The following is a 15,096-nucleotide window of genomic DNA, read 5'->3' on the forward strand; positions in this document are numbered from 1 at the left end:
ATGGGTTTTAGACCAACTGGTTATTAAGACAAAATGGTAATAGACAAAATGGTGATTTGACAAATTGATTATTGGACCAAATGTTGATGGACGGAATGGCAATAAACTAAATGAAGGTAGACCATGTGGTGAGTGGACGAATTGGCAATTTGCCCTCTTAGCAGGGTGCTATATAAACACTTGCCCGATTGCCCAGAAAAAGTATAAGTTAGAGTCAGGCAAGTGTTTTAAAGTAAAATTCTCACAGAGAAGAATGACCAAAATTAGGGTTGATGATATGATATTGACCGTAATTTGGGTCATGGCAGGCAAGATAAAATTACTTTGGAAAGAGAAATGCAATAACGAGGTAGATCAGTTTAAGTCAAATAAGAGAAGAAAAAAAAGTCAATGGTTTATAAAATCACAAACTTTCTTTTGAAAAGTTATGACTTTTTTTTCAAGGATTTTTTTTTGCCAGTTAAATAGATTTTTGGGCAAGTATATTCCAACTATTCAAAAATTTGCTTGCGCAATCGGGCAATTGCTTTTAAAAGTTGTGTAGCACCCTGCTCTTATATACATGGTGATTGCCAGTACAGCACATACTGCTGTAATGGAAACCATACTTGGTCATGGAGATACGGTACATGTACTAGGGGTACAATAGCATCATGCATTCAGAAATCACTAGCAAAATATTTCTGATACATTGCTTTTGGAGGTCGCATGTAAGGTCATAGGTTATTTAAGTTAAGTTTATTCAACTAAATTTAACTCTTGACTAATTCACTTGTGTCCTTCATATAACGAGGCTACACAGTGCACAATATTATCACTCTTGCTTCTCTCTCTCTCCTTTGTTAGAACATGATTTAATGCTCATCCGGCTTTTACAATTCATCAACAATTTTACAAACTGGCCTAAACCTGGGTTTTTCTCCAAAACATGATAATTGCGTTCAAGGTTTGTAATGTTTTTCTGATGCTCATAACTATGTTTGAAAGAAATCAAAGCATTTATTTATACCAACTTAAAGAATCAATTCCATTCTTTTATAATGTGCAAAATTTTGTCCACAATTCTTATGTAGCGCAGATAGGCATTTCATAAACTGTTTATTTCTAAGAAAAGAGGGGGTTAAGGTCACTCCATAAAATGATGCGCATAGTTTTTAGCAGCATTATCCATGGTTTATGCCAGTTCTTAAAATTATTGAATGCATACATGCAACATCTGGGTTTGGGTTTTTTACCCCTGCCTTTGCACCATTCAGGAGACTGTTTTAGTGTAAAACAATGCTCAAAGACGTATATCAAAGGAGGGGACAAACTGGCTCTTGCGTAATTTAATCTTATTCCTTAAATAATAAAAATTTTGATCTTGTACTTTTTAATCAATTTAGTTGATGGCATGCCTTCAAATAATGAAGAAGAAAAATCAATATAACAAAATACGACCAGAAAGTATGTTTAAACGGGGGGTGTTTCACAAAGATTTAAGTATGACTTAGGTCGCACTTAAATGTCGACGCGTACATGATATGCAACGCGCAATCTTATTGATCAATACGCAGTAGCGAATGTCCTCTTGGAATGATCTGACCAATGCTGTCATGCCTTTTATACTGCGCGAAACTAGACATTTAAGTGCGACTCTAAGTCACACTTAAATCTTTGTGAAACAGCCCCCTGGTTTGTAAAATAACCAAAAAAGTGTTGATATTCTATATGTATGTGTTTTATATTCCTTGTACACATTATCTTTGTAATATACAACAGTAGGGGAAGGCAGGGTAAGTTGAGCATAGGGGCAAGTTGAGCCACCAGCCCCAGGCCAATAATGAATGAGTCAGACATTGTGGTGGTGTCATGTATTGATGACCCATAGCATAACCCCTAACCCCACCATATTGTTTTCAACTTTGAAACAAAAAGTAGTATATTAGAGGGAAAAATATAAATTTCAGCCAAAAAAGTAAAAAAGAATGTGAAATAGATAAGTGGTTTATAAACACACACGTCTTTACATATAATCAAGACAGGATAACAGCATTATTAGTCCAGGTGGGTGTTTCATAAAGCTGTTCGTAAGTTAAGAGCGACTTTAAGAACGACTGGTGATCCTTTCTTGTGGTAAATGGTATATACATTGGCGATGGTTAAGCGCATAAGAAAGGTTCACCAGTTCGGACTGGGGTAAGTTGAGCCAAACAGCATGGGGCAAGTTGAGCCCTGGTAATTCCTATGGTAATGTATCTTAAAAAAAAACAAACCATAAAAATTGATTGAAATGCTGGCTGAAAGGAGCAAATTTACATGAATGCTCTTTTCCTTTTAAAGGATGTTAGTATTTATAGAGAATTAGCAAGTGAAAAGACTTTAAACAAAAAAGTGGCATGCTGATTCTCCCCTCATACATTTTGTACATAGTTTTTGTGGCTCAACTTACCCCAGAAGGTGGCTCAAACTTACCCCATATATGGGGCAAGTTGAGCCATTTGACATCGTTTTTTTCAAAGGTCACGATGACTTTCAGTGTGGGGATAGAAAGTGATATATAGGTGGAAAATATTTCAGAAGAATTAAATTTCAAGGCAAGGTACTTACATCGACAAGATTATTAATCATATCAATTCTAACATGCAAAAAGCAAAAACTGTCACAACTTACCCCACCTTCCCCTATAGTGTTTATCATGTATGTTGAAAGTGAGAACAGATTGTACCTTGTCATGATGAAATTGATATTTTAGCACAAATTTGAATTATAGACCACTCCATGCTGAATTCTTGAAATATTTTGAAGATCTTAGAATATTCTATTTTTGTCAATGTTGAATGTATTTGAATATTTTAAAAAACCTTTATTCATGTACGTTTGCTTTTTGTAGATATTAGATTTATGTCCTATGTTTTCACACAAAGTAGTAAACAGTGAAAATAGATTTAAATATTTTTAACTGATTTTATATTTGTTTTGAGTGAACCAAGATGGAAACAAACAAAATGACTTGATATAACATTTTTTTTTACCATAATGTGAATGTATACAAATTAAAATATATCAGGAATCTTGAGGCAATCATTTGCTGCCATATATCGTTGCCATATACAAATCATTCAGAGGTTTTATTGGGGTACATTACATTGTACAGTTCAAAGTGTATATTTTTGAATCGTGAATAAAATGATAATACTGCTGTGCTAAAAAATACTCTGAAGATATTCGTTTGTTTGATACATTTTTATTAGCATAGTTATAGGCAGTCATTTTATTGTAAGTAGGAAATATTCTTTGTTTTATCAGATTGACTGATTCATTGGTATACACGTCATTGAATTACTTGTTGATAAGTGATTGGTAATTTTAGTAGGTTTACTACAGATAGATCTGTAGGCTGTTTGATAATTGATTGGTTGATTAAAATGGTAGTTGAGGGGTAATTGACTGTTAGTTAACTTATTGATTTATTTAGTATTTATTCATTTTATTTATCCTTGATTGATTAATTTATTTATGGTTGGTTTGGGTTGGTGGGGCGGGGTTGGGTGTAAGGGGGGGGGATGGATGGGTTGGTTGGTAGGTAAGAAAAACAGATGAAATGTGTTTCATATTTTCCATCAAGAGTGGTGTTTCACAAAGATTCAGTTATGGGTAAATCAGACAAGTATATTATCAGTTGAATTCAATGGTTTCATGAAAATTGTTCCCATCCTAAATATGATTCTATGTACAAGATTAGCATCCATGATGTGGTTTACCTACATGTAGCAGTATTAATTCTTTGAATGCACGGAGCATGCTGGGAACCGATAGCTTGAGCCATACCTTCATAATTGTAATAATAATGCCTATCATCTTCTGAAAAAGACGATATTTAAAGAAAAATGAAAGTAGTTGCAGTAAACACTGATTTCACAAGAAAGTCTGTAAAACCAGGTTTAATTGTCATATCATTGAGGATCTAGATCTGGTACAGTTACATAAACTGAAATTTGTGAAAATCTTTAAATCTACGCTGAAAACTGTTCACACTGAAGATCACCAACACAATTACACAATTTCTTCCAGAATCCTTTGGCTCATATTTTTTATTTATACAAACAGACTTTTCGGTGGTCATTTCATTGGATTCTGTACGAACTCATTTTGAAATCATTACCACAACTGGCATTTATCTATTTATCTTTAAATCCAGCTATTATTGTCATTATTATTCATGGGCTGATAGGCGTTTCACGAATTAATAACTCACAAATTTATTCATTGATAGATTTGTTGGGTTATTTTACTTATCATTTGTGGTTAAGGAATTAGAATAACCTTTTGTTTTTATTTTGTACAAAAATCACATTATCCTATTAGTTCAACAGAGTAAGATTTAAAGAGAAATGCCAGTAGTTGCAGTAAACACTAATTTCATGAGAAAGTCTGTAAAACCAGGCTTAATTGTCAGAATATCATTGAGGATCTAGATCTGGTACAGTTACATACATTGAACTTTGTGAAATCTTGAAATCTACGCTGAAAAATGTTCACACTGAAGATCATCAACACAGATAGGCACACATGGGACAGTGTAGTAATATTGCTGGAATAAAGACCCGACGGAAGTGACCGAATCCGCGCTTATTTTGATTATTTCTCAGCAATTACACAATTTCTTCCAGAATCCTTTGGCACATAATTTTTATTCATACAAACAGACACTTGGGTGGTCATTATATCAGATTCTGTCAAAAGTCATTTGGAGATCGTTACCAAAACTGGAATTTATCTTTAATTTATCTTAACATGAATGAACTATTCTTCAAAATTGTGCTTTTGATAATCATTTATTAGTTACATCAAGACATAATATCACATTTGCTCTTCATCATCGCTGGCAAGGACTAGCTCTTTTTGTCGTTGCGCTTCGCAGATGTTGTTTTTGCTTTCTAACTTCTCATGCTCAGTTTTAATTCTATAAACCAAAACAACCTAAGTTCATCACGCAGCAATATGAAATTCTGTTCATTGTTGATGGAATTTTGATTCTCAAATGTTCCAGTAACTGCAAAAATGTCCAAGCTCCTGTCAATTTAATGCTCTAGCGCCTATTAATATGGCGGCTCAGCTACAACTGGGGTAATAATATGATACCAAGTATCAAAGCGCAGTTGAGTATATGCACATAGTAACTGCGCTATATAAATGGACATATTATTAATTTTTCTTGACAGAATATGCATATGAATCGATGCTCCACCTAAATCCGACTTGATTTTGTATTTCAACAAGAAATTATATGCCGGTTTTTACATTTCCAATAGATTTAGATAATATCTCAAAGAAACTTGTACTACATTACTAATTAGAAGCTGACTAAACTTTCTTTTATGTTTCTCCAAACATAGTTTCTCCTAATACTTCATCCAAGATCCAAAATCCAAGATCAATGCAAGTGTCTAATAGTTTTGTTTTTAAAAAATAAAGTCCAGGCAGACTATACTGATGGAACATTATTTTTAATGCTGAAAACACTGATTCCACCATGTTCTATTGTCAACAAAGACAATGCTCAAAAGAAGACTAATTGAAACTTGTACAATGGACGACTACGTTGTTGATTGTAGATCGATGTCGATGATCAGGGGTACTTTCTTGTGATGCAGCCACTGTGCTAGAGCACGTGGAGGAGCCCACAGGATCTCTTCGAGTACGAAGACGATTGCGAGCTGCATAGGAATGGTTAGGAGATCACTCGCCGGCATTGACATCACTAGTAAACATAGCTTCTCCTGTATTGAGACAACAAAATTATAGACAATTGATAATTTTCTCTCTCTCTCTCTCTTTGTACATGCTGAAAGCACAAGAGAAACCAAAGTAGCATTTTCCTTGTTCTATTCATTTCTGCATACTAGTATACATGTATATACAGAAAGTACAATAGTATTTTGAAATTAAATAAAATGATTACATTTTTAAATCCTCATATAGTTTATTTTTCCATTTTATAGGACAAACACCACTAATTGCCAAAGAAGATATGCATGGTTTTTCTCAACAGATTTATCACTTTTTTAAGAAAAGGAAAAATCATTTTTCTGTCAAAGTTGACAACAAAGCATCTCATTCTTTGAAATCAAATACAGAAGAATCAGAGAACTTCAAGTTCATTCCAGTTAGGAAATGATTTTTATAATATATCTTTATACCGAGAACTAAATTTGCATGCAAGAACAAAATGATCCTCAAAAAAACTTTTGAATTTTAAGAAATGACTCAAAAGTATAAAAAAAACTTAATCAAACCTTTGCATTAGGAATTGATTTTCCATCTTCAAGTGAAAATTGTGAGAGTTTATTGAAAAGATTGACGACATCCGTGTCATGTTTGCCCAATACATCCTCGACACTTGCTTTCAGATCCATGTACCTGATGATAAAAAACATCGAATCGTATTAGCCAAGCAATGTAAAGTAGGACATGGTGAAATGAATGACAATTTTTTTTTATGATGCAATTAAATTAGATAAACACCAGTAAATTGACATTTATATCTGCATCATCAGGGCCCATGTTTTCAACTACCAGCTGTTATTTCTTCAAACTTGGCTGCCACCATGAACATACAGGTATGATTTTAATAACATAATTATAATGAAGCAGTTTGATTGAATAAGTCCTCACCATGGAGATAGTTTGATTTCGTCACTGTCATCAATAGTCATAACAGGGCCAGCCTGATGAGCTCTAGCTGATTGTAGATAAAACACCGTCTTCTCAAATAAAGGGCTTAATGTTATCACCTGAAACTTGTGTTTTATCACACGTTGTCTGTCCCTAGTAAGATGAAATGTCAAACAAATTGAAAAGTGAATGAAACGATTGAAAAACAAAGCATATACAGACAAAACAACATTCCTGCGTGCTGTTCAAGAAGTTGTTGTATTCCTATATAGAAAAAGAATGTATCCTCTGAGTGAATCTACACAACCCCAATACTTTCTTTAATTCTGCAACTTACTTCAGCCTTTTCAGAGTAATCGTCATTTTTTGGATTTACACAAATAATGGTGCTAATGTAACAGTCACATTTCCCCTTTGGCGGCCGAACAGCCGTTTTATCATTTTTCTTGTACCAGCTACATTTGGATGGTTTGACTATAAAAATGAGATAAAACGGCTTGTTTTCGACTCGGCGTACAGCAGGGGAAGTATGGGGGAAATTAATTGGGAGTGGTTAATCTATGATTGAGGGGAGAGGTTGCAAATATATTCAGAAGATGAGCTGCGATTTCCTTTCAAACAGCAACATAATGATCACTAATAATATATACCTATCAAGTCGTTCAAGATCCTGTAGAGCTTCTCTGGCTAGTTTCTTCTGTGTCTTTAAGAAAGTCTGTTTGATATCTTCTAATGTAGCTTCGGCGTCAGGCTCAACCTCAACGCTTGGTTTACTACCAGATGTGTTAGCCTGGGGCCGTTTCACTTAACGAAAAAAAAATTAAAAAAGTAATGTACATGGACTCATTGGCCCATATTCTGAAGTCAGGTTTAACTTAGACCATGGTCGAACTCTGTGCTAAAATTAAGGGAAGCCAAAATTGTAAAAAAAAATTATGAAGTTGTAGGTTTCTTATTTTTACTGTGCTCTTTCCCGATTCATTGATGGTAAAGACAATCATCTAGTTATACTTCCTACACAATTATGAATGATTTGAGAGCCAAATGAGCTGAAATATGATATCTCTACTGTAAGTGATTTATGTAACAATTGGCTATCCATACTTAAACTACAACTTTAAACCTGAGTTTAAGTTAAACCCGACTACAGAATATGTTCCATAGATTACATTTCAGAAGATGATAAGTACAAGAACTTTATCTTTTATTTTTTAGTTATTTACAACTGAGATTACTCATCAGCTTATTTGAATCTTCAAGGAGACACAATATAACATTAAGAGTTCAGAGAAGATGGAAAGAGGATTGAAGTGTCTTACCCTTTTCGTCACTGGCTACACCTACAGTCATCCAATAAGGTTGTTTCTGTTTATGATCCATGTGATTCTGATGCCATCTCATGACAGCATTGGCAGGATGAGCCACTATATAAAAGAAATGAAGCAGATTATGACACCTAGATAGTTCCTTGTCATTTGATTGGTTGTTTGATATCGATCATTCAGCCCATTTTACAATGTCATCAACCGTGCAATTTTGCTGCATACTCGCTGTACGCGACAATCAACAGACCGACTCTTGCACTGCATTAACATATTTTGCATCGTAATTCATTAATGTCATATGAACAAGCATCTATTTAGGTGTCATATAAAGCAAATAATGAATGTTCTTATAATTCGTGCAATATACGCAATACTTCATTCGATGAAATGAATGATCCATTCAACTCGGCTACGCCTCGTTGAATGGATCATTTCATCTTTCACCTCATGGAGTATTCTGTCCATTGCACGAATGAAAAAAAAAATCATTATTTGTATATTATAACTTTATGGACTTATCCTTATAGACTGGATAGAATGAGATACTGGTAGAGTAAAGGGATATATAGGAAGAATGGAGGCAACTATACCATACTCTCAACAAAAAAATTGATTGGTTGACATAATGAACCTACTCATGACATTTATTTGCAGCCATGTCCAACGATTAGTAAAAATTAAAGTTTTACGTTTTATCCTATCCATATTATGACGCACAAAACAAGACATATCCCAATAATTTCTTTCTTATTAAAATGTTTTATTCAGTTAGATGTTCATTATCGTATACAAGGGCATTTTGTTTACCTAACAATTGCCTTTGGTGGATGTGATTGTTATCAATAAAAGATCTATGAACAAAATATTTCTTTAAATTTTCATAATGCTGTCAAAGGCTGTTATTTCAACAGAATGCCGAAAAATTACGATAAATGTTTAAATCTGATTGAAGATGTATATTATGACAAAAATGAATGAATTATTGACCAATGGTCAGACAAATGATAAGAAATAAATAGCTAAAATAATGGGATCATCAATGAAAAAGGGATTAATAATGAAGGAATAAATAAAGGAATAGATAAACTATTGAAAAAGAAGAAAGGTAAACATAAAACAATGAAAAAAGATTAGAGAAAAGAAAAGTAATAAACATACTTGATAAGAGTGTAGGTAGCATGCTATTTCGTTTTCCTGAGCCTGGAGGTTGTGCCGTTATAAGATCCTCCCATGTATCAATTCTATTCTCACGTTCTAAACGAAACCCTTTACGTGCTAAACCATGGTAACCAAATCTAAAAAAAATCAGAAAATTGCATATAAAAAGAGGAAAACAAACAGACCCTGATTAATGAGAACATATAACCTACTGAATATAATGTTATATATTATTATATTTTATTGAAATAATTCTAGTAAGTGGCGGAGAGAAGTTGAAAGTGGGGGAGGGGGCACAGGGAAAAAAGGGCACCTCTTCTTAAAACAAAGAAAAAATGGCTTATCTACAGTGCTTTAATAAGTTAAAAGTTTTGAGGGGCTAGATATGTCATATCACATAAATCTATAAGAAGTTGCGAGCGAAGCAAGCGAGCAAAAATCTTGACATTTTAATGACGAAAATCCAATTTTGTGATAGATTTTGACAACTAATATTCAGAAAATGATATATTTCACCCTTCTCTCTTTCCTTTTCCTTTTTTTCTTGCTCATGGAAAATGTGGGGAGGGGGCAAGATCCTCCCAAGCCCCCCACATATGTACGCCTATGCTTATCTACCCCACTCATATGACTCGTGAATCTTTAATAAGGCACGTAGGATTTTCCTTACAAGCTATGTCATTCATAAGTAGTAAAAATTAAAATACTGTTTTCTTGTTTCAAAGGGGCACTCGTTAACACATGAAATGATCCTTCTCAGGTGACAATATGAGAAAGGGCACCTATAAGAAGGCAAAGGAGCACTTGCAAACGTCATATAACTGGTCCTTCTCAATTATGAAAGGGGCACAGAACACGTTCATGAGGGGCATGGGCGGAAATCCCAGGGGGGGGGGTCATGTCCCCCCTACCCAAAATAGTAGGTGGGACACAATATCAAATGTCCCCCCCCCTACTATTTTTTTTAATGATGGAGAAAACTATCACTATTTTCGACTAAATGACAGACTTTTGGTGAAAACCTTTTTTTTTGGCCTGTCCAATTTTCCAGGGCCTGGTCCCCCTACCTTTGGGGACAGATTTCCGCCTATGGTGAGGGGCACTTTTCTTGGGTAAAAGGGGGCACTAATTTGGAGAAAGGGCACTTACAAGAAGGCAAGTGGGCACTTGCTGACACATAAAACGGGTCCTTCTTAGGTGAAAGGGGCACAGAACACGTTCGAGAGGGGGCATTTTTGTCTCTTATGCATAGCAGAACGAGACTATAGGTGCCGCTTTTTCGGCCGCGAAAGCGGCGTCGTCAACCCTGCTTTTGAAATGTCATCAAACCATATGAAACCTAGTCCATGAAACTTGGACATAAGGGTAATCAAGTATTACTGAATATCCTGAGCAGGGGCGCAATGCGACCCCCCCCCCCCCCTGGATGAGTGGCGAATAAAGCACACTCTTAAACAAGATTGGATGTTTTATTATGTGTCTGACAAGGAATCAAATTGCTGAATAAAATCTTCCCAAACTTTGGCTTTATGTTAGTAATTATTTTTGGTCCGACACTTATTCACCAACAAAGTGGAAATTGTATTGAATATAACCATAATACCGTGGCCAAACATTATTAATTCTGTGTTCACAATTTGAATGTACACTGGCTTGACTTAGGGGAGCACAGAATGTCCCTCGAAGTACGTTGTATATATTACCAAAAGGATTATGTAACATTGATAGAAATGTTTTCAGGGTGGGTAACGTAAATATCCATCTCTATATTCAAAATATCTTGCATCTATCAAGCTACAAACGTTTATGTTCTTGAAAAACCGCGGCATATATAATGTAACCCATAGTTTTAGTGGCCTAACTGCCTACTGGCGAGCCTGTCCTATTTTTGAAACAAACATGGGAGGGGTGATATATATTTTCATTCAATCAGTTTTTCTCCCAAAGAAATTGCATTGAATGTAAGCTCTGGATGATCATGATCATAATGTGAACAGAATCATCAACCACAAATCTAATAAGGGCGTTGTCAAGCAGTGCTGATATAAAGTAGGGATACGATCACCTGCTAACTTGGTAGGCCTACTCTGTTGAATTCAACAACAAATTTGATAAAAATTCCCATTAACCCACTTAAGTAACTCACTCTCTTATACTTACTTTAACTTACATACTTATTTTCTTACTTACATACATACTCACTAAGCTTACCTACTTACCTACTACTTATTACTTATAAACTGACTTATGAACTGACTTACTGACAAACTTTAATACTTATACCCTAAGAACTGACTTACTTTTTCCATGGGGCGGGGCTTGGTGATTGGTTAACATCGCTCTTTCCTTGCATGCTAAGTGTTGACTTGTTGACTGCTGGTAATACAGGTTTAGAACTTTTCAAATGACCCAACATAGCTTGTTCTCCAGAACTTACTGTGTCTGCTGAGGAGTGAGCTCGGGTCGTCGCTTCCATTCCTGTCTGTACAGGACGGGTAGGCTTGCTTTGACTAAATAAAAGAAAATATAATAATTTGAAATATTATGACATTCAACTCCATCTAATTCAACGGAAAGTGGCACTTCATGTGATTGTAAATATACACTGTAAAAATGAAAGAGTAGAAAGGGGTAAATTGAACTTTATGAAGGCTGAGGAGTTATAAGGATGGAAAATGCTGTCACTCCTCGGCCATTTTGTACGCTTTTCCACCTTATTGCCTTTTTAGTGTTTTAGAGTGTATGTAGGCCTTATATGCATGTATATTAAGTGATATCATATTTTAATATATGAATTTCAGCTTAATCTATTATTACAGTCATGGTGCTTTGATCTCTTCAAATCCTTTTCTTCAAACGTGTGCTGTACAGGGATGACAGACATTTTCCAGAGTGGATCGAGGAATAGAAAGAAAAAATAATTTACTGAAAACTTAGGGCAAGAAAAATATTGAAAAACTCATTTTGCTCATGAACAAAACTGTGGGCCTATAGGCTTCCCACTTCTGTCTGATAAAACTGATTGTCAGCACTCTTATACTTTATATCTACTCTCTTGATTTGATGTGTCTTTGTGGTTCAATCGTACAGAATCAATGTGGGCCTGATGGGAGCAATTTTGAATTGGAATAAAAAGTACAGGAAACAGGCTGAAGGGACATTATTCAAGTATAAGTGAGGTTTCACTTTTATATATATATATATATATACTAATTTTTTTTTAAATCCATCTTCAGGATACTTTATGCTATATACTTTCACATCATTATGGCATATGGACTTATCAAATTAAACATTGTATTAATCCACAATTGTTAACTACCTGATTATTGCTGGTTTCTCCCACACCACATCTCGGTACATGTGTTTGACTTGATCATGTGACAATGGAACACGTGACCTGAGATCTCTAGTCTTGATGTTATGAAGTGCATTAATGATCTTGAGTATACTCCGCACCTTACCAAGCCAAAGGTTCCTCTTTCGTTCATAAGCTCGTCTGCAAATCAGAGAAAGGTGTGCATAGCACAATTTCATAGGTTATAAAGTGAATCATTTATTTATGGTAAAAGAAAAGCTGAATGACAATACAATTTTTGAGATTGATGTTTTTCCTTGGGAATGATATTAATATAATGATATTTTGATAAGCAAAAATGTACAACGCATGTATCTATTCATCTCTCGGTCTATTCATTTATCTATCTATCAATGAAAACTCTAAAACTACTATACATCATGATTTGAATGAATAATGACTCACCTTTCTGTGTCTTGTCTATCTTCAAGTGTTGGACCTGGTGACCCGGAAGGACTACCTAGGGGCGACCATGTGCCCATGGTGGGTGCTACTAGGGTTAACTGTGATTTCTGTTTGTTCATCTCACATTGTCTCTTCTTCATTTCCTATTTCATAAAATTAGTTGAACATTTCATCACTCATCAGGTCTATGAATTGCAATAAAATTTTAATAGAAGTGGATTGTTAGACGTTGAATAAAAAAAATAGCTACTTTATATAAGTTTTCCATTTAAAGTTCATCCCTATAGAATGAAGTCAAATGATTATCGATTGTTGTCAGATCTCTTCATGTTGATGTAGCTTGGAATTTCTTTAATTTTGTACTATAAACTTATGAACTTTTGTCGTTGCTGGGGTTTAGTTGGAGTATTTATCTCTATTTATTTATTTAATTTCTCCTAGGGGGGGGACTGAAATCGTAGGTTCCACTGTTACCTTATGATTATGTCCTGTATGAAAATGAGTGTACCTTTAATTGTTTGACACATTTTTCATAGCTTTGTCCACCCCTTTCTGCCTTGAGTAGCATCTCTGATTCCTCTAGTCTCTGTTGTATGTAAGCAAACCCTGATGTGATCTGAGCTCGTTCACGAAGTTTCTCATCTACATCAAGCTCCTTAACACGTTCTTTGGTCGTCAGGTCCTATTCGGGAAAGATTATCAGATGAAAAATAAATACCAATTCTACTACTATTTCTACTACTACATATACATGTAGCAGTATTAGTTTGTAGTTGCTACAACAACAGCTACTGCTACTACTACTACTACTATTATGTCTATTATGTCAGCCACTATGGATGATTAACCTAGACGTAAAATGTTTCCAAGGTAATTGGTTATATACCAGCTTAGCGTTTACCAGCAAAATATGCTGTCCTGCCGAGTTCCTGCGGGAGTTGCCACAACAGAAACAGAAACTACTACTACTACTACTACTACTACTACTACTACTACTACTACTACTACTACTACTACTACTACTACTACTACTACTACTACTACTACTACTACTACTACTACTACTACTACTACTACTACTACTACTACTACTACTACTACTACTACTACTACTACTACTACTACTACTACTACTACTACTACTACTACTACTACTACTACTACTACTACTACTACTACTACTACTACTACTACTACTACTACTACTACTATACTACTACTACACTACTACTACTACTACTGCTACTACTACTGCTACTACTACTACTACTACTACTACTACTACTACTACTACTACTACTACTACACTACTACTACTACTGCTACTACTACTACTACTACTACTACTACTACTACTACTACTACTACTACTACTACTACTACTACTACTACTACTACTACTACCACTACCACTACCACTACTATTACTACTACTACTACTGCTACTGCTACATCTACTACTACTACTATTACTACTACTACTACTTCTACTACTACTACTACTACTACTACTACTACTACTACTACTACTACTGCTACATCTACTACTACTACTACTACTACTACTAGTACTACTACTACTACTACTACCTATGCATTACTTGAAATGAAATGGCTTGAAACTATTATGAATAAGCTCCTTAACACGTTCTTTGGTCGTCAGGTCCTATTCGGGAAAGATTATCAGATGAAAAATAAATACCAATTCTACTACTATTTCTACTACTACATGTACTTGTAGCAGTATTAGTTTGTAGTTGCTACAACAACAGCTACTGCTACTACTACTACTACTATTATGTCTATTATGTCAGCCACTATGGATGATTAACCTAGACATAAAATGTTTCCAAGGTAATTGGTTATATACCAGCTTAGCGTTTACCAGCAAAATATGCTGTCCTGCCGAGTTCCTGCGGGAGTTGCCACAACAGAAACAGAAACTACTACTACTACTACTGCTACTACTCTACTACTTCTACTACTACTACTACTACTACTACTACTACTACTACTACTACTACTACTACTACTACTACTACTACTACTACTACTACTACTACTACTACTACTACTACTACTACTACTGCTACTACTACTACTACTACTACTACTACTACTACTACTACTACTACTACTACTACTACTACCACTACTACTACTACTACTACTACTACTGCTACTACTTCTACT

At 34.9% G+C, this 15,096-nt stretch overlaps 1 protein-coding gene across 1 annotated transcript; it reads right to left on the minus strand.

Moving 5' to 3' along the window:
• Positions 1-4,708: 4,708 nt before the first annotated feature.
• LOC121428332 lies at positions 4,709-9,189 on the minus strand. The gene is made up of 6 exons (XM_041624908.1): positions 9,141-9,189; positions 7,977-8,081; positions 7,308-7,461; positions 6,658-6,810; positions 6,279-6,402; positions 4,709-5,762 (listed from the first exon to the last, which is right to left on the minus strand). The coding sequence occupies exons 1-6, from the start codon at positions 9,160-9,162 to the stop codon at positions 5,580-5,582; spliced, it is 741 nt and encodes a 246-aa protein (XP_041480842.1). The 5' UTR covers positions 9,163-9,189; the 3' UTR covers positions 4,709-5,579.
• Between the last annotated feature and the right edge of the window lie 5,907 nt (positions 9,190-15,096).

The sequence above is a fragment of the Lytechinus variegatus genome, chromosome 1, assembly GCF_018143015.1.
Source record: "Lytechinus variegatus isolate NC3 chromosome 1, Lvar_3.0, whole genome shotgun sequence".
Lineage (NCBI taxonomy): Eukaryota > Metazoa > Echinodermata > Echinoidea > Temnopleuroida > Toxopneustidae > Lytechinus > Lytechinus variegatus.